The sequence below is a fragment of the Lepus europaeus genome, chromosome 1 (genome assembly GCF_033115175.1).
Source record: "Lepus europaeus isolate LE1 chromosome 1, mLepTim1.pri, whole genome shotgun sequence".
Taxonomy (NCBI): domain Eukaryota; kingdom Metazoa; phylum Chordata; class Mammalia; order Lagomorpha; family Leporidae; genus Lepus; species Lepus europaeus.
The window spans coordinates 55,336,547-55,354,794 of record NC_084827.1 but is presented as its reverse complement, the minus strand read 5'-3'; the positions used below and the strand labels follow the sequence as shown (position 1 = coordinate 55,354,794).

The following is an 18,248-nucleotide window of genomic DNA, read 5'->3' as shown; positions in this document are numbered from 1 at the left end:
CCTTGCCTGCTCCATGCCTACCCCATTCACAGCACCCAAACCCACCTGATCACCAGGTGGCCAGGTGCCACCCTCCCCATCGCCCCATGTTCACTGAACCACTGACAATTTTACCTCCCCCAAATGGCTGTCATTGTTATCATCATCAGGGAGAAGTGAGACTGTCGATTTTTGTTTCATGAATGGTTACAGTGCATACAAAGAATACCCAAATTATTTCAGGCTCAAGGAAAGTCCTGTTTTGAATGTCAGACATGGCAATGAGGCTCTACTGGAAAAGGAATAAAAATAGTTTAGTCCAGATCGATACAGCTCGAATTTCTAGGTACTTAACCACGCCAGTAGCAAACTTCATGTTTCTCATCTCTCTACTCACTTGTTTTAAGCAGAGGCCTCAAAATACTGCCAAAGCTCCCCTTCTGTATTAAATTGCCTTAAGCACTGCTCATACCACGACCCAAGTTTAAGGCAGGGCAAATGTCCCCACAAATTTACGACTGGCTCTTTCATTTTAAATCTGTGAAAAAAGCATGACCTAATTCATCTCTACTTCCTCTAATCTGCTTCATTTTCTAAAAATTGAAAAAGAATTCTGATGGACTAAAACTACAGCCAAGGTTTTTTCAACATCTTCAGTTGAAAGCAGACCACACAAATATAACCTACACATTACAAGGAAGAGCTGAGTGATGGTGTCTCTGCTTAGTGTAAACATTGCAACAGCAGTATGTGTGTGTTTGTCCCCCCTGTGTCACCCTGGTCATTTTCAGCCTCAAAAAATAGTCAGTATTTATTTTCCACATAGAAGAGTTCTCAAAGCAGCAGCACACCAAGGTACAAAGGACCCAAAAAAAGGTTGTTTTTATTGCTTTACAACAAGCCAGCAACAAACACAACTGCATAATTCCACACATGACACGTTCTACATTCTCACATGACACTACAGGGCCAGACCGTGCTCCTGCACTTGAACTGTGTGTGTTACAACTGAAAGCCACTCTGGCCAGAACTTCAGCATTTTCAAGCAGAATCAACACTTAAGAGACAAAACTGTCATCAAACTCACTGCCTAGGCTGGCTCCTGTAACTGAAAGCCTTCTTGCTCAATCCAGGCAGTGCTATTACTGCACATTTTAAGTGACCACCCTAGGCACGCTTAAGAACCTAACATCTTTTTCTTTCTACAAACTCCCCTCATAAAGAGCTGTCAAGAACACTGTTCTAAAACCCAATGTAGAGAGACTCATGCCTCACTCCTGCCTCTTTCCTCATGATGTAAACTGCAGTCAGCCTTTCCCTGGGCCTGATACAAATGTGGAGGTAATGCCCGATATTCCACTATACACATTGGTACTAGGAAGTGATACTTCTAAACACTTCACATTACTCTAGGAAGCACTAGCACCTTCCCTTCAGTGCCAAATAACTGTGGATTAAGTCACCACTTTCATCAATTCAATTCAGCAGCAAGAGTTACCTGGCAAGGATTCTTAGTGCTAGCTGAAAGTGAGGAGAAGGAGGAGGTGGAGGAGGGACCAATAAAATATACATGACTGGCCCCAAACTGTGGATGCAAAACCTGACTGTAGAGATGGCCTTCAACAGCTTAAAACTTCCTACTGTTAAAAATGTTACCAAATCAAGCTTTGTTTTTTTAATCCAGGGATTTTACCTTTCTGCCAAAGCATAGCATTTTTCTTTAAGAACACACTGGCTGGGGTACTGCTAACTTTTAAATTCACGTGGGAGGCTTTATACTCCCAGACCCAACAGTCTAGCTGGCTGCTAGGAAAAAAATTTCCCAGCTTAGGAATATATCACATGAAGTGTTAGTTCAAGCCACGTGTGAAGACGATTTTAATTGCTGCAATAGCAGAATGTTAAGGCAGAATCAGAAAGCAGAGGTGTTTTAAAATGCTAAGTCCTGCTCCCCACCTGGCAGAACCAAATGGTAAGACATTTACTAAATCCCTCTAATGCAAGAACTTTCCAAAATAATCTGTTTAGCCTGATTTTTCAGTTTTGGATTTTGATGGCAGTGAAAAGGAATTCAAGGATATAACTCCCTTGACCAAAAAAAAAAAGTCAGTATCTCATTTATTCACAAGGCTTAAAAGAAGAGAGGGAGTTTTCCTTGCTTGGCAATCATCCTCTTTAATTGTTTGCATCCTGGGGTGGATGGCTAACTTGGATAGAGAAAACATCAAGCATCGAATCCGGGAGAATCACACAGAAATAACGGGCTTTTCCATCAGTACAGTCAGGTATGCCAGAAAGCAACTTCACCACGAGACTGACATTTATACTTGTTGACAGAACTGAAATACACTGAATAACTGAGCAAATCCACTGAAATAACAAAGAAAATTCTGTCCATGTAAAGGCTATTTTTTTAACCCCAAAAAATGTTTCAATTCTGATGCGCACACCACACAACTGGTTAAGAAAATAAAGCGCAGTGTTTAGCAACTGGGAGTCCTAACTACCATAAGAGGCACTCTCTGCTCACCCTCCCCGGGCCACCGTGAGGTCAGCCAGGCCAGGAGCAGGGGGAGCCTCCTATTTCTCAACAGAAGCTGCAGCTGTCTCCTTATTAAAGCCCCGGATGGAGAGATCGTAGACCACCTCCTCTACTTTCTTCACGTCATACTTCAAGCCGTCGTAGCGCTTTCTCAGGGAGTCGTTCTTCAAGTTGAGAAGGCGGAATCCGGAATCCAGCTCATTGATAAAGGTGGAGATGTGCAGGGGCCGGGAATAGTCTCCAGCAGTCACGCTGTTGACGGAGAGCCTCGACTACACACAGAGAGAGAAACAAGGGGGCGTTACTGTGCAGCTCCTCCTCAGCACATCTCTGACTCACGCTGCGCCACTGTGGTTCTACCCCAGGGAATGTGCGAGCACCAACAGGATCTCCTGGAAACAAAGACAGTGTCTGCCACACAGAGGTTCAATATAATTAGTATCTTCCAAAACCTCTCTAATTTCTTAAACTGGCCATTGTGCAATCAAGTGTGTAAACCCTGCACACGTCAACCTGGAAGATGAGCTGCAAGGTACGGGAAAAAGGACAGAGCCATCCCAGCAGCACTATTTCTTTGAAGCTAAGCCAAACTGTCAGATTTCTTGAGCCCACCAAGTGAGCTATGCCTCCAGCTGTCTAAAATCAGTCAGACAAGAAGGAACAAGCATCTAAAAGTTAAGTCAGCACAAGTGACCCCAGAGTCCCCTTCTCCACAAAACCCCGCTGCTTTTCCAGACCTCCCTCACTATTGGCTTAGTGCATTCACAACACGTGGTCTTAACCACTACCACTGACGGGGCACTCTAGGTGTCTCCCATCTTCCACGGTAAGGATTCCTCACATTCTCACTGCACATGTGCCCTCCTGGATGGACTCCATCTCTGCCTCTCCAACAGAAAAGGCACTGGAATGTTAAATACAAGTGGCTGGAACGACCTCAAAGCAAGGTCAAGTGAGGGGCATGCCCTTTCCTTTATTTCCTTCTGCTGGCTCCAAGGAAGGTGTAAATGACCAGAACTAGAGCAACAGCTGTGGAACACAAGGGTCACAGACCAAAGATATCATCCTGCCTTCTAGAGCAAGGACAGGCACATGGTGGCTAACAAAGCCAAATAGTAAACATGTTCACCTCTGCAAGCTACACAGCCCCTGGCACATTCAACTCTCCTACTGGCGGCTTTTCAAAAAAAAATTTTTATAAGACAATTTCCCCAGGGCCAATGCTGCGGTGTAACGGGTAAAGCCACCACCTGTGACACCAGCATCCCACATGGGTGCCAGTTATTGTCCCAGCTACTCCACTTCCAATCCAGCTTCTTGCTATCAGCAGGCCAAGGAAAGCAGTAGAAGATGGTGCAAGTGTTTGGGCCCCTCTGGTGCTGTAGCAGGTAAAGCCACCGCCTACAGTGCCAGCATCCAATATGGGCACAGGTTCAAGTCCCGGCTGCTCCACTTCCAATCCAGCTCTCTGCTATGGCCTGAGAAAGCAGTAGAAGATGGCCCAACTCCTTGGGCCCCTGAATCCACGTGGGAGACCCCGAAGAAGCTCCTGGCTCCCGGCTTCAGATCAGCACAGCTCCAGCCATTGTGACCAACTGGGGAGTGAACCAGTAGATAGAAGACCTCTCCCTCCCTCCCTCCCTCCCTCTCTCTCTGCCTCTCCTTCTCACTGTGTAACTCTTTCAAATAAATTAATTAATTTTAAAAAAAAGTGTTTGGACCCCTGCCACCCACATGGGAGACCCGAAAGAAGTTCCTGGTTTTAGCCTGGCCCAGCCCCAGCCATTATAGCCATCTGGGGAGTGAAACCCTGGATGAAAGATCTCTATCTCCCTCTCTCCATGTAACTCTTTCAAAATAAATAAATAAATCTAAAAAAATAATCCCAAGAAAGACTAAGAGAACAAAAGATAACTAATGCGGTTATATAGGTAAATTGGTGTCCAAAACAAATGCATGAATTAACAGTTACCAGGAACATTATGTTGTCGGTACTCTAAAAAGAAAAGGATCACCTTGTAAAAATGTATGTTAGTATGTATACACAGCTACCTCCTAGTTCCGAGCTGGCATTTCTGTCATACCTAGCCAACTGAAGCACATCCTGTTCACAATCAGTGACTACTTGGAAACCACCAGATTTCTTAGAAAAGAACCAGGACTTCCTGAATTCGGGCACTCCTGTAGAAACTGACAGTGAAGCAAGATCATCAAGAAAGCAACTTCCAAATTACTGAGCTTCTTACCAGTTCACTAGCAAGAATTAGAACTCCTGAGAGATAATCTTCTACATCCAGATGAAATCCTTTCTCCCGATCTGGCTCAACTAGAAAACATAGCAAAATAAAGTCACCATGGGAATGCAACTTAAGCCTAAGGATATAAAAACAGGAACACGTGATTTCTCTCAAAGTGAAGCGAAGAAGGGATGACTCTTCTGCCTTTCCAATGTTGTCACACACTTGGCAACTGGACTTCACTGTGGATTTTTCTGAACTCTTAAGCAAATTTGCATTTTTTCCTTCTAGTCTTCTCTTAAAAGCTACTACCAAGAACAGTATCCAGTTATGCCAGAGAATATCCTTTTTGTTAGAAGATGCATGCTAAAGTATTTAAGGGTGAAGTCAGACATCTATAGCTGACTTTGAAATGGATCTCTCTCTCTCTCTCTCTCTCTCTCTCACACAGGACTGACTGAGGAGAGGTGGCAAATGTTATTAGTAGAAATGTGTGAGGCGTACACAGATGTTCACTGTACTATTCTTTCAGTTTTTCTATAGGCTTGAACTTATTTTTTAAATTACATATTAAAAACTAAGAGAACCATCCAAGTAAAAATGAGCCACTGCCTGTTTCTGATGTTTTGTTTCCAAGTAACTGGCTTTCTATGTAGTTTTCACAGAAGTACAAGCAACAGCTTCTCCTACCAAAAACAAGCTGACATGCCTGCTTCTGCAGTCCCACCAAGGAAGACACTTACTGCCGAGAATCTCTGTCACTGCTTCTCGGGTCACCAGAGTTTCTGTTTCCAAATACACGACAAACGCCGCCAGGAAGACCAGGCGCTGCAGCACAAACCTCCAGTGCTCGTGAAACCTGCAGGAAAGGCAGCCGGGAGAGGGCGCGAGGTCAGGGGCCTTCAGAACCACAGCCATGCTTCCAACAGTTAGAAAGGGAACTCTCTGTCAAATAAAATCCCCTGTGAGACCCCATTATATACACACTCAACTATACTAGACAGAGCACTACAGGTGCAAGTCTATTATGTTTACCTATAAGCTAAATCAAGGAGAAGCACAATCTCATTTTGATGAATACAAAAATTGCAGCTGAAGATTATGGATGACAAGTGCAATCATGCTTACACATTTTATCAGTAAGAACCACACTGCTCTAAGAAAAAAACAATTTGTAAATGAAGATTAATGACAATGCTAGTCGTAGACCAGCCTCAACACCTAACTGATTCCTACATTTTTTATATGAGTGCAGGGTATCAAGAAAACTCCAAGTTACAAAATTACACAAAATTTGCAATTACTAAGCAGATGGACTTAAAACCTGAGGATATGGAGCTAGAAGTCTGGAGTAAGAATAGGAAATGATACAACACCTGGATATTTATGCTGATTTTCAAATGTTGCAACAAATTAAAAAAAAGACAAAAAACAGAATGCAGGTTTTTGGTTTTTTTTTTTTTTTTTTTTTTTTTTTGGACAGGCAGAGTAGACAGTGAGAGAGACAGAGAGAAAGGTCTTCCTTTTCTGTCGGTTCACCCCCCCAATGGCCACTGCGGCCAGCGCACTGCACTGATCTGAAGCTAGGAGCCAGGTGCCTCTCCTGGTCTCCCAGGGCCCAAGGACTTGGGCCATCCTCCACTGCCCTCCCGGGCCACAGCAGAGAGCTGGACTGGAAGAGGAGCAACTGGGACAGAATCCAGTGCCCCAACCGGGACTAGAACCTGGTGTGCTGGCGCTGCAGGCGGAAAATTAGCCTAGTGAGCCGTGGCACCAGCCTGGGCTTTCCTTTCATTAGCAATCAACATTTTTTCTTCTGGCACGGAAAACAATGTTATATCTTTAAACTAACTACACTGTAAGCTGAAGGATATGGCATAAACATTAGCTAAATATGTCACCTGGCAGTGAAAGTCAAGTTTTAAGGTGAACTCTACTACCATGTAAGTACACTACCACCTGATCCTCTACCTTTAATGGAGCTTCACAAGAAAACTCAATGTAGCTTCACAACAGAATTTTTTTTTCTGTTGCAAAAGATGCATGTTCCTTACAATTCTGCAAGTAAAAAGCAGAAAAAATAAAATCACCCATTTTGTCACCATTATGAGTTTGATTCTTTTTCCTTTTGTGGTTTCTTCTACATAGAGGGATTCAGACATACAGAAGCAATCACTCAGCACACACAACTTTTCTCCTGCCCTTTTTTATTTACAGTTATAAAATAATACTGCTTTCTTACAAACCTGTAATACTGTTCAGCAGGGAACTTTGTCTTCAGAGATGTGAGATGTGTTTTTACTGTGCCAAAGTGTTCTCGAGCTTTCAAACACCTCTTTGGAACTGATCAAAAAGATAATAACATAATGAAAATCTCAGCAACTTCAATACAGTTCTTGCTTAATAATCTACACAGTCCATTTGGAAATAACTTTTTAATTTCACAACCAACTGTATGAATCTCTTGCTCTTCAAATTGGCACTCAAAAATCTCCAGATTCCCTACTGACTGACACTGAACAGTAAACAAACACAACTAAGCTGCTGCCAACAACCTCATCCTTAAGGAACTGTGAGCCAGCGCTAGCTAATCAGACCCAGATGATGGCTAAAACTGGACGTCCAGCTCGCATCTTGCACTGCTGGTCAATAAGAGCCTTCACTAATTATTCTGTGCCAGGCTGACCCACTCTGCATATCTCAGAAAATGGCCTAGCTCCGCCAGTGATACGCTACCTTATTACATCACCCTCTCTTTGAAAATGTATTCCAGCTCTTTCAGCTATGCTGGCTGCTTCTTACGATGAAGGTCTCATGTCTATACTTGACAAACCTGATTTTCACTCAAGGGGTTACCTGGAAACATGATAATTTCAGAACATGCTAGCCACCTTATATTTACAGATGCATATTAAAGATATTCAGGAGCAGGCATTTAAGTTCATGGTTAAGATGCCCATATCCCACACTGTATTGCTTGGGTTTAATTCCAAACTCTAACTCCTAACTCCAGCTTCCTGCTAATGCACACCCTGAGAGGCAGCAGTGATGGCTTGTCACCCATCTGGGAGACCTGGATTGCATTCCTGGCTCCTGACCCCAGTCCCAGCCCAGGCCAGGCCAGCCATGGCCACTGTGGGCAACTAGTGAGTAACCAGCATGTGAGAATTCTCTGGTATACTCTCTCAAATAAACTAAAAATTTTTTTTAAAAACTGAAAGATTGAACTCACACTTGTGCATGCTTGCACACACATGTGCACACACAAAGGGCCAAAGAAAAGCTGTTTAAATACCCAAGGGTCATTAAACAATTCTAATTGTTGTCAGTAGAATTTCATCATGATAAAGAACATCCCTATTTAAACCACACATTGTAAAAGTAGAAAATCAACTGAAACAAATATTCTGAACTTGAAATATGATCAAATCACCTTCTTTTCCTATTTTTACTCTCCATAAACCCTGATAGCCACGTTTCATAATAAAATGATAGACGTGAAATGTCTTCTTAATAGTTTAACTTTCTAAGTAAGTGATCGATAAATCAGAGTAAAAACCTTCAAAATCAAAACCAAGAACTTACTGTCCTGAAACCCAGCACCCTGATGGACCCCTTGCAGTAGAGTTAAAATCTCTCGGGCTGTTTGTTCTAAACTCTGTACAACTTTTCGGATTTCCTAGAGAGAATTAAACACAAAAATCAGACAGAGTCGACATAATTATCATCATGGACTCGTACAAACACATTAGATAGCATCCTTTATCTGTCACTCCTTCATATACAACAGTAATGATCTTCACAAGGATTGAGCCTTTACAAAAAAATGACCAGGTTTGAATTCTAACTTTTCAGCTGATGTCCTCTGTGAGACCTTCAGGAAGTCACTAGAAAGCACAAGGTTCCCCAGGCAGCCAACTTCAGTATCAACTGGAACACTATAGAAATTTAAATAGGTAATGTATGTTAACGTAAACTATAAAATGAAGACTCAGTCACAACAAGGGTCAGGCAGTTACCTTCGCTAGTTTACCAAATATATATTGAGCACTTTTTGTTTTTAAAGATTTTTATTTTTATTTATTTGAAAGACAAGAGTTACAGAGAGAGGTAGAGCTGGAGCTGCGCCGATCTGAAGCCAGGAGCCAGGGGCTTCCTCCAGGTCTCCCATGTGGGCGCAGAGGCCCAAGGACTTGGGCCAACCTCTACCGCTTTCCCAAGCCACTGCAGAGAGCTGGGTCAGAAGTGGAGCAGCCAGGTCTCAAACCAGCGCCCACATGGGATGCTGGCACTGCAGGCCGGGGCTTTACCCTCTATGCCACAGCGCCGGCCCCTAAATGCTGAGCACATTTGTGTGCTAGGTACCATGTAAACACTGGAGTTTGGATCACAGTGGAGGAGTTTTAAAAACAATAACAACAAATTTTGAAATGTTGACTTGCTACTCCAAACCTAACAAGAAAGAGATGGGTTTAGACTGTGAGATCAGCAGGGGAATATAAGATAACCAAGCAAAGAGGTAAATTCCAGGGACGGGTGCTGTGGCCCAGCAGGTAAAGCTGCCACTGAGATGCCAGCATCCCACACGCATGCCAGTTGAAGTCCCGGCTGCTCCACTTCCGACCCAGCTCCCTGCTAATGCACCTGGGAAGACAGCCCAGGATGACCCAAGTGCTTGGGCCCCTGCACCCACGAGGGAGGTCAGGAAGAAGCTCCTGGCTCCTGGCTTTGGCCTGGCAGAGCCCTGACCATTGCGGCCATCTGAGGAGCGAACTAGCGGGTTAAAGATCTAGCTCTGTCTCTCCTCCCTAATTTTGCCTTGGGGGGGGGGGGAGTAAATTCCAGAAAAAAACAAGCAGCACACGCATGAGCACTGAGGCAAGAAGCTATCCGGGGCACCAGAGGAATGAAAAGTGTAAGTTGAACCTGATATACAAAGGGAAATAAAGTTTAGTGGGGCTGGAGACACCTCATGGATCACAGCAGAGCACTGACTCGTTCTACACGGGCTGAGAAGTCCTGAGGCGCATCGACAACACATACACACGAACCGCGCGCGGGGGCTGAGTCCCAGGCGCTGACGGAGCCCCCGAAACAGGTGCCAAAAAGCAGGAAATGGGACGCTCAGGTGAGGCAGGTGATGCTGGCGAAGCCCAGCCCCGAACACAGGCAATCAGCACAGAGCGGCAGATTCGGGGGCGGTAAGGTACACGAACATGAAACCGCGAGGCAAACAACCCACCCTCGAGGGCATCCCCACCGCCCAAGAAGGAGCCACCCACCCAGGGAAGCAAAGGGAAAAGGGACAGGGAGGGACGGGGCTCGCCTCTCGGATGTCCTGCTCCGCAGCCAAAAAGCCCTGCAGCTCCACGAAGATCTCGCTCACAGACATGGCGCCGGCTGCAAAACAATCAGCCAGAGCTGCGAGAGCAGTCAGGAAAGCGTGATCCGCAACGACCGCCGCCGCCGCTACCACCGCGTCCACCGGCCCTACGCCACGGCCGGCGCTGGGGTCCTCTGAGGCCCGCGGCGCGCCAGAATCGAGGTTGCCCGCCGCGATGCCTGAAGCGCTGAGCCCAAGAGCGGCGCCAAAACGCGCACGCAGAAAACGCGGGCGAGGGGGAGTGGGCGGGGCCTCTTAAGGAGCCAGCAGACAGGCACTGCCGGAAACAGCCGCGAAGGGGTTTCTGGGAACACGTGGGCCTGGCGCCGGCGGGGCGGGACTGGCGGCCGGCGGGGCGGGGCGAGGTTAGCGTCGGCTCAGGTATTGCTCTTCGACAGCAGGTGGGGGAAATGCCAGCGCAGAGTCCACACTTCGTGTAAAAGTAGGGGGACAGCGTATTCATCTTGTGAAAATAATCAGCGGGAAAATACAACTTCAATTCTAGAGCTGTGTGAGTAGGAGCTGGACTGGGAACGAAAATATGCCCTCTGAACCTTCCATTAATAGTGACGTCTTGATGTAATTCTGTCACCCATTTTTTAGTCAGATTTTTAAGCTTGTATGGAGGCAAGTTTCCCGTCCCCTCATCTGAGGCCTTCCTCTCTCCTGGGCTAGCGCTTGTAGGGTGTCTTTTTTTTTTTTTTTTTTTTTTGCTGGGCTGCTTTATTTTACTTTATTAAGTTTCATGTATTTCATTTATACAAATTTAGGAATATAGTGATACCTCCCACCCACCCCACCACCCTTCCTCCCCCCCTCCTATGCCCATTCTTTTTTTTTTTTTTTTTTTTTTTTTTTTTTTTTTGACAGGCAGAGTGGATAGTGAGAGAGAGACAGAGAGAAAGGTCTTCCTTTTGCCATTGGTTCACCCTCCAATGGCCGCCGCGGTAGCGCGCTGCGGCCGGCGCACTGCGCTGATCCGATGGCAGGAGCCAGGTGCTTATCCTGGTCTCCCATGGGGTGCAGGGCCCAAGGACTTGGGCCATCCTCCACTGCACTCCCTGGCCACAGCAGAGAGCTGGCCTGGAAGAGGGGCAACCGGGACAGGATCAGTGCCCTGACCGGGACTAGAACCCGGTGTGCCGGCGCCGCAAGGCGGAGGATTAGCCTAGTGAGCCGCGGCGCCGGCTATGCCCATTCTTGTTATTTACAAAGATCTATTTTCAGTTAACTTTATACTCATAAGATTACCCTACACTAAGAGAGTTCAACAAATAGTATGAAGAAGAAAAAATAACTGTTCCTCAACAGTTAAGACAATGGCTGTTCAATGTCATGGCCTCTCAAAGTGCCAATTTCACTCCTATTGATTACCTTTTAGGTATTAACCACAGATTAGGGAAAATATATGCTGTCTTTTTGAGACTGGCTTATTGCACTAAGTGTAATGGTTTCCAGTTGCATTCATTTTGTTGTAAATGACAAGATATCTTTGTTTTCACAGGTGAGTAGTAATCCATAGTATATGTGTGTGTATATATATATATGTATATATATACACAATAATTTTTTTACTAAGTCTTCTGTTGATGGACATCTGGATTGATTCTATATCTTAGCTATTGTGATTTGAGCTGTAGTGAACATGGGATACAGATTAATCTTCCATCTTCTGATTTCATTTTGTTTAGATGCCTGGTCATATGGTAGGGCTATATTCAGATTTCCGAGGTATCTTCATACTGTCTTCCACAGTGGCTGAACTAATTTACATTCCCACCAGTAGAGGATTAGGGTACCTTATTCCTACAGCCTTACCAGCATTTGTTGTTTCTTGATTTATTTTTTCAATTTTATTTTAGTATATATTTCATATACACAGAATTAGGAACATAGTGATACTTCCTACATCCTACCCTCTCTCCTGCCCACACTCCAACCCTTTATCTTCCTCCCTCTCCCATTCTCTTAATTTTTACAAAGATCTACTTTCAGTTTACTTAATGATCATTAACCCTACACTAAGTTCAACAAATAGTACAAAGAAAAAAAACTTTCCTCAACAGAAGGGACAAGGGCTGTAAACAATCACTAAATCTCAAAATGTCCATTTCACTCCAATACATTATATTTTAGGTATTCTTTTAGTTACCTCTGATCAGGGAAAATATATGATATCTGTCTTTGTGGGACTGGCTTATTTCACTAAGTATAATGGTTTCCATTTTGTTGCAAAGATAGGATTTCATTTTTTTCACAGCTGAGTAGTATTCTATTATGTATGTATGCCATAATTTCTTTATTCAATCTTCAGTTGATGGACATCTGGGTTGATTCCATATCTTAGCTATTGTGAATTGAGCTGCAATGAACATGGGGGTACAGATAACCCCTTCATATCCTGATTTATTTTGGTTTCGGTAAATTCCCAGGAGTGGGATGGCTGGATCATATGGTAGATCTATAGTCAGATTTCTGAGGTATCTCCATAATGTCTTCCACAGTGGCAGGACCAGCTTGGACCAGTTTACATTCTCACCACATCCTTGCCAGCATTTGTTGTTGATTTCTTTTTTTAAGTTTTATTTATTTATTTATTTATTTATTTATTTGAAAGAGTTACACAGAGAAGGAGAGGCAGAGAGAGAGAAAGCTTTCATCCACTGGTAACCTCCTCAACTGACTGCAATGGCCGGAGCTGCACCAATCTGAAGCCAGGAGCCAGGAGCTTCTTCTACAGGTCTCCCACACAGGTGCAGAGACCCAAGGGCTTGGACCCTCTTGTACTTCTTTCCCAGGCCATAGCAGAGAGCTGGATTGGAAAGTGGAGCAGCTGGGACTGGAACTGGCTCCCATATGGATACCAGCACTACAGGTGGTGGCTTTACCCACTCCGTCAGAGCGCCGGCCCCTGTTGTTGATTTCTATATGAGAACCATTCCAACTGGGGTGAGGTGAAACCTTGTTGTGGTTTTGATTTGCATTTCCCTGATGGCTGGTGATCCTGAGCATTTTTTTCATATCTGTTGGCAATTTAAATTTCCTCTCTTGAGAAATGCCTGTTCAAGTCCTTTGCCCATTTCTTAACTGGATTGTTTGTTTTGTTGTTGAGTTTCGTGAGCTCTTTATAGATTCTGTATTTATTTTAAGATTATATTTATTTATTTGAGAGGTAGAGTTACAGACAGTGAAAGGGAAAAGACAGAGAAAAAGGTCTTCCATCTGCTGGTTCACTCCCCAAATGGCCACAATGGCTGGAGCTCAGCCGATCCAAAGGCAGGAGCCATGGAGCTTCTTCTTCTTGGTCTCACATGTGGGTGCAGGGGCCCCTGTGCTTAGGCCATCTTCCACTGCTTTACCAGGCTATTGCAGAGAGCTGGATTGGAAGAGGAACAGCCAGGACTAGAACCAGTGCTCCTATGGGATGCCAGCACTGCAGGCGGAGGATTAACCTACTGCACCACAGCGCCAGCCCTAGATTCTGGATGTTAATCCTTTTTCAGTCACATAGTTTGCAAATATTTCTCCCATTCTGTCAATTGGCTCTTCACTTTGCTGAGTATTTCTTTTGCAGTGCAGAAGCTTCTCAGCTTGATCTTTCTTTATTTTTTCCTTCCTTCCTTCCTTTTAAGATTTATGTGCTTATGTGAAAGGCAGAGTTACAGAGAGAGGAACGAGAGACAGATTTTCTATCTACTAATTCACTCCTCAAATGGGTGCAGTGAGGAGCTCCATCTGGGTCCCCCACATGGGTACAAGAGCCCAAGGACCTGAGCCATCCTCCACTGCTTTTCCCAGGCACATTAGCAGAGAGATGGATTGGAAGTAGAGCAGCCAGGACTCAAACAAGTGCCCATATGGGATCCCAGCATTCCAAGTGGTGGCTTAACCTGCTACCTGCTATACCACCCCACCAACCCCTTGAAGTCAGTGCATCTTCTCCACAGACACCAACACGTGCACGTCAGTGTGTGTCCTGCACACTCATCATCAGCACAGTGGTTACCTGCAGCTGCTTGCTCTCTCTGGCAAATGTCTCATACTCACTGTATCCTGTGCAGTGGGACTCTGGTATACGGTGAGGTCACTGTGGTAACAGTAATGGACTTGATGGCCGGCGCCACAGCTCACTAGGCTAATCCTCCGCCTTGTGGTGCCAGCACACTGGGTTCTAGTCCCAGTTGGGGCGCCGGATTCTGTCCCGGTTGCCCCTCTTCCAGGCCAGCTCTCTGCTGTGGCCAGGGAGTGCAGTGGAGGATGGTCCAGGTCCTTGGGCCCTGCACCCGCATGGGAGACCAGGATAAGCACCTGGCTCCTGCCTTTGGATCAGCACGGTGCGCCGGCCGCAGCGCGCCAGCCGTGGCGGCCAATGGAGGGTGAACCAACGGCAAAGGAAGACCTTTCTCTCTGTCTCTCTTTCTCACTGTCTAACTCTGCCTGTCAAAAAAAAACCAAAAAACAGTAATGGACTTGCCCCAGGTGCCACAACATCGGAACCTGGATGTTCCCTCCTGACCACTGTGCTGTTACCATCTATCTTCCTTTTAAGGATAACAGTTGGCAGATGCTTTCACTACCTTATCTGAATTTTTTTGAAGATTTTTTCATTTATTTATTTGAGAGAGTTACAGACAGTGAGAGGGAGAGACAGAAAGAAAGGTCTTCCTTCCGCTGGTTCACTCCCCAAATGGCCGCGATGGTTGCACTTGTGCCGGAGCTGTGCCAGAGCTATGCCAATCTGAAGCCAGGAGCCAGGTACCTTTCCTGGTCTCCCATGCAGGTACAGGGGCCCAAGCACTTGGGCCATCCTCCACTGCTTTCCTAGGCCACAGCAGAGAGCTGGATTGGAAGAGGAGCAGCCAGGACTAGAACCGGCACCCATACAGGATTCCAGCGCCACAGGTGGAGGATTAACCTACTGCGCCACAACGCCAGCCCCTACCTTGTCTGAATTATTTCCAGAACACTCCTATGGGACAGGCTTTTAAAAAGCTCACTTTCGGGGCCGACGCTGTGGCGCAGTGGGTTAACGTCCTGGCCTGAAGCGCCAGTATCCCATATGGGCACCAGTTCAAGTCCCAGCTGCTCCACTTCCAATCCAGCTCTCTGCTATGGCCTGGGAAAGCAGTGGAAGATGGCCCAAGTCCTTGGGCCCCTGAATCCACGTGGGAGACCTGGAAGAAGCTCCTGGCTCCTGGCTTTGGATCGGCGCAGTTCCTGCTGTTGTGGCCAATTGGGGAGTAAACCATCATATGGAGGACCTCTCTCTCTCTCTCTCTCTCTCTCTCTCTCTCTCTCTCTCTGCCTCTCCTCTTTCTGTGTAACTCTGACTCTCAAGTAAAAAATAAATAAATCTTTAAAAAAAAAAACTCACTTTTTAAAAAAAGATTTATTTATTTATTTGAGTTACAAATAAAGGTAGACAGAGAAAGAGAGAGGTCTTCCATCCGCTGGTTCACTCCCCAAATGGCCACAATGGCTGGAGCTAAGCTGATATGAAGCCAGGAGCCAGGAGCTTCTTCTGGGTCTCCCATGTGGGTGCAGGGACCCAAGCACTTGGGCCATCCTCCACTGCTTTCCCCAGCACATTAACAGGGAGCTGGATCAGAAGTGGAGCCGGGGGCCAGCATTGTGGTATAGGGGATAAGGCTGCTGCCTGCAGTGCTGACATCCTATATAGGTACCAGTTTGAGTCCCAGCTGCTCCACTTCCAATCCAGCTCTCTGCTATAGCCTGGGAAAGCAGTAGAAGATGGCCCAAGTCCTTGCGCCCCTGCAGCTGCATTGGAGACCCAGAGGAGCAGGCAGAGGATTAACCTACTACGCCATGGCACCTGCCCCTCTCCTCAGTACTGTTAAAAAATAATGGAAGTCCTGTGTCCCCAGATGGTCTCCACTGACATCACCATCCCTGGTAACTGACATTGTCAGCAACAAGAGTGAAAGTCCTCATCTTCGTGACACCATCATTACTGGGTGTTGGGGTTACTCACTAAGCCTCATGAGGGTGGCAGCCAGGGCCTCCCACTCAGACTTTGCTGTCTTTTGTGAAAGGAACATAGCTTTTTCTGGTTGGAGGACAGCCATTGTCATCATTAAAATTTTCTTTTGATTTGGATAAATCCATATCTTGATCCTTCAGCTACAAAAAACTAGCTTTTGTTAGGGGCTTTTCTTGTCTCTCCCTATTTGAGGGTTGCTGGCTTCTTCAGCTGCACATCTGAGACAAATGGGGTAAAAAAACAAAACTGATCTGACTTAACACCTTTCAGAATCTTCTCATAGTTGTCTTATGCAAACATCCAGGGTTTTTAGTTGGACTTTGTGGGAAGAATAGGGAGAAGTACCTCGTCCCTGAGGCAGAATTCTGCCAGGAGGCTTGTTTTTGACAGAAATTGCCCAATATCAAGAATTCTGAAAACCTGGTTTTGCTTCAGGCTTGACCACCATTAACATGTAAAGGAAACAATGACAAAATTGAAAGTAACAACAGAAAGTTGCTGACCATGCAAGGTGGCAACTTAGGAAGAGTTGTTGACTTTCCAGGAGTTAATCTGTCATCTACTGGCATCCCTGTCTGTGTAATGGGCAGCCTTGCTGGCTGGGCCAGGCCCTGGCACTCATCCTCCCCATAGTAGCACCCAGAAGATCTGACAAGTGTAACCTAGGGCACTGTGTTCAGAATGGGAATCTTTGGGGTTTTAGGTGCTGGATGCAACACTGTCCACAGGGAAGACTACTGGGCCACTTAAGCTCCTACACAGTTACAGGGGCTGTGCCTTGGGCCCTGGAGGACCCTGGCTTTTCCAGCTAAACAGCTTGATCTTGCTGATAATGAGTCTGTGGACCAGCTGGGGGTTGGCTGAGCTTGGCTGAGCTGGGCCATGTGTGGCTCTTCTGCTCTTGGTAACAGCAGGGCTAGGATGGGCTGGGTCAAGGTGGACACTGTGGTGTTCTCAATGGAAGCTGCTTTTGTCAGTCACGGTCAGTGTGTGTTTGACTGATGTAGGCTAGTCCCAGCTAGCATTTGGTTGGCCCAACTTCTCTTTCTTCTTCCTCCTGGAACAGTAGGTACACCTAGTGCATTCCCATGGAGATGGCAGAAACACAAGCAAGGTACTGTAGAGTGATTATTCAGTTTGCCAGCTGAAAGAGAGACTGGAAGAGCAAGAGAGAGTGGACTACTGCTGTACTGTGCTGGCTTCGTCTAGGACCCCCCACTCTAGATGGTTCTGGGTGCTCCGCAAGATAAATGTCTAACCTTAGAGTTAATGAAGGCTTTGGCTGGAGGGATATGAATTGAAAAGGCACCAGTCTAGTCCCATAGGCATAAGACCAGTGGTGGACCAGAGCATCAGCTGGATTTCAGCCCCCAGCATCTGCCAGGCCAAGGGCTCTGTGCAGGGCATGTATAGGCCTTTGCAGCCTCCTGTCTCCACCTGGCACCACAGCCAGAGTCCTTGGACACCTACACCTAGTGCTTGGATGCTGTAGCAAAGCCCATGGCTTGTGAGGCACAGGATGTACTTTCACATCATGGTTAAGGTGTCCAAACTGAGAAAGCCCCCTTCCATCAGCAAAGTCACAGCAAGAAAGCGACAGGCGATGACCAGCATCAACCGCCTGAACCTCACTGAAAAAAGGAAATATTTTTCACCAAATGTCCAGTTTAGAGCAAACTTCCCCATGAAAAGATGTAGAACTGTTCCAAAGCTGATACAAAGACCAGCCACATACATAAAGAACTGGACACCTCCAGAAAAGCTGGGGTGAATCACTGACTATGCTAAAAGCCAGCTTATTTCCCATGAAAGCAAAGCTTAGGATGGGGCCAGCACTGTAGCATGGCAGGTTAAGCTACCACCTATGATGCACGCATCCCATATAAATGCTGGTTCAAGTCCCAGCTGCTCCACTTCTGGTCCAGCTCCCTGCTAATACTCCTGGGAATACAGAGGCAGATGGCCCAGGTGCTTGGGGTCCTGCCACCCACGTGATAGACCCAGATGGAGTTCCAGGATCCTGGCTTTGGCCTTGCCCGGTGCTAGCCATTTTGGCCATCTGGTGAGTAAAGCAGCAGATAGACGATCTCTCTCTCTCTCTTCCCC

General features: G+C 46.0%; 1 protein-coding gene across 2 annotated transcripts; it reads right to left on the bottom strand.

The window, feature by feature from the left end:
• Window positions 1-2,080: 2,080 nt before the first annotated feature.
• Window positions 2,081-10,277, bottom strand: TSN (translin). 2 transcript variants are annotated; one of them, XM_062179007.1, is made up of 6 exons: window positions 10,085-10,275; window positions 8,344-8,437; window positions 7,005-7,101; window positions 5,502-5,617; window positions 4,768-4,847; window positions 2,081-2,793 (listed from the first exon to the last, which is right to left on the bottom strand). In XM_062179007.1, the coding sequence occupies exons 1-6, from the start codon at window positions 10,148-10,150 to the stop codon at window positions 2,560-2,562; spliced, it is 687 nt and encodes a 228-aa protein (XP_062034991.1). In that variant the 5' UTR covers window positions 10,151-10,275; the 3' UTR covers window positions 2,081-2,559. The 2 variants fall into 2 exon arrangements, with proteins under 2 accessions (XP_062034991.1, XP_062035072.1); XM_062179088.1 differs by lacking the exon at window positions 4,768-4,847 and having other exon boundaries at window positions 2,720-2,793; window positions 10,085-10,277.
• Window positions 10,278-18,248: the final 7,971 nt, after the last annotated feature.

Bases quoted from the DNA above. Each gene is read 5' to 3' on its own strand.
- TSN (XM_062179007.1), bottom strand. From the start codon at position 10,150: ATGTCTGTGAGCGAGATCTTCGTGGAGCTGCAGGGCTTTTTGGCTGCG. The intron at 5,618-7,004 runs GTTTGTAAGAAA...CCTTTCCTGCAG, and splicing joins CCTGCTGAACAGTATTACAG to GTTTCACGAGCACTGGAGGT. The intron at 2,794-4,767 runs GTAAGAAGCTCA...CTCTGTGTGTAG, and splicing joins TAATTCTTGCTAGTGAACTG to TCGAGGCTCTCCGTCAACAG.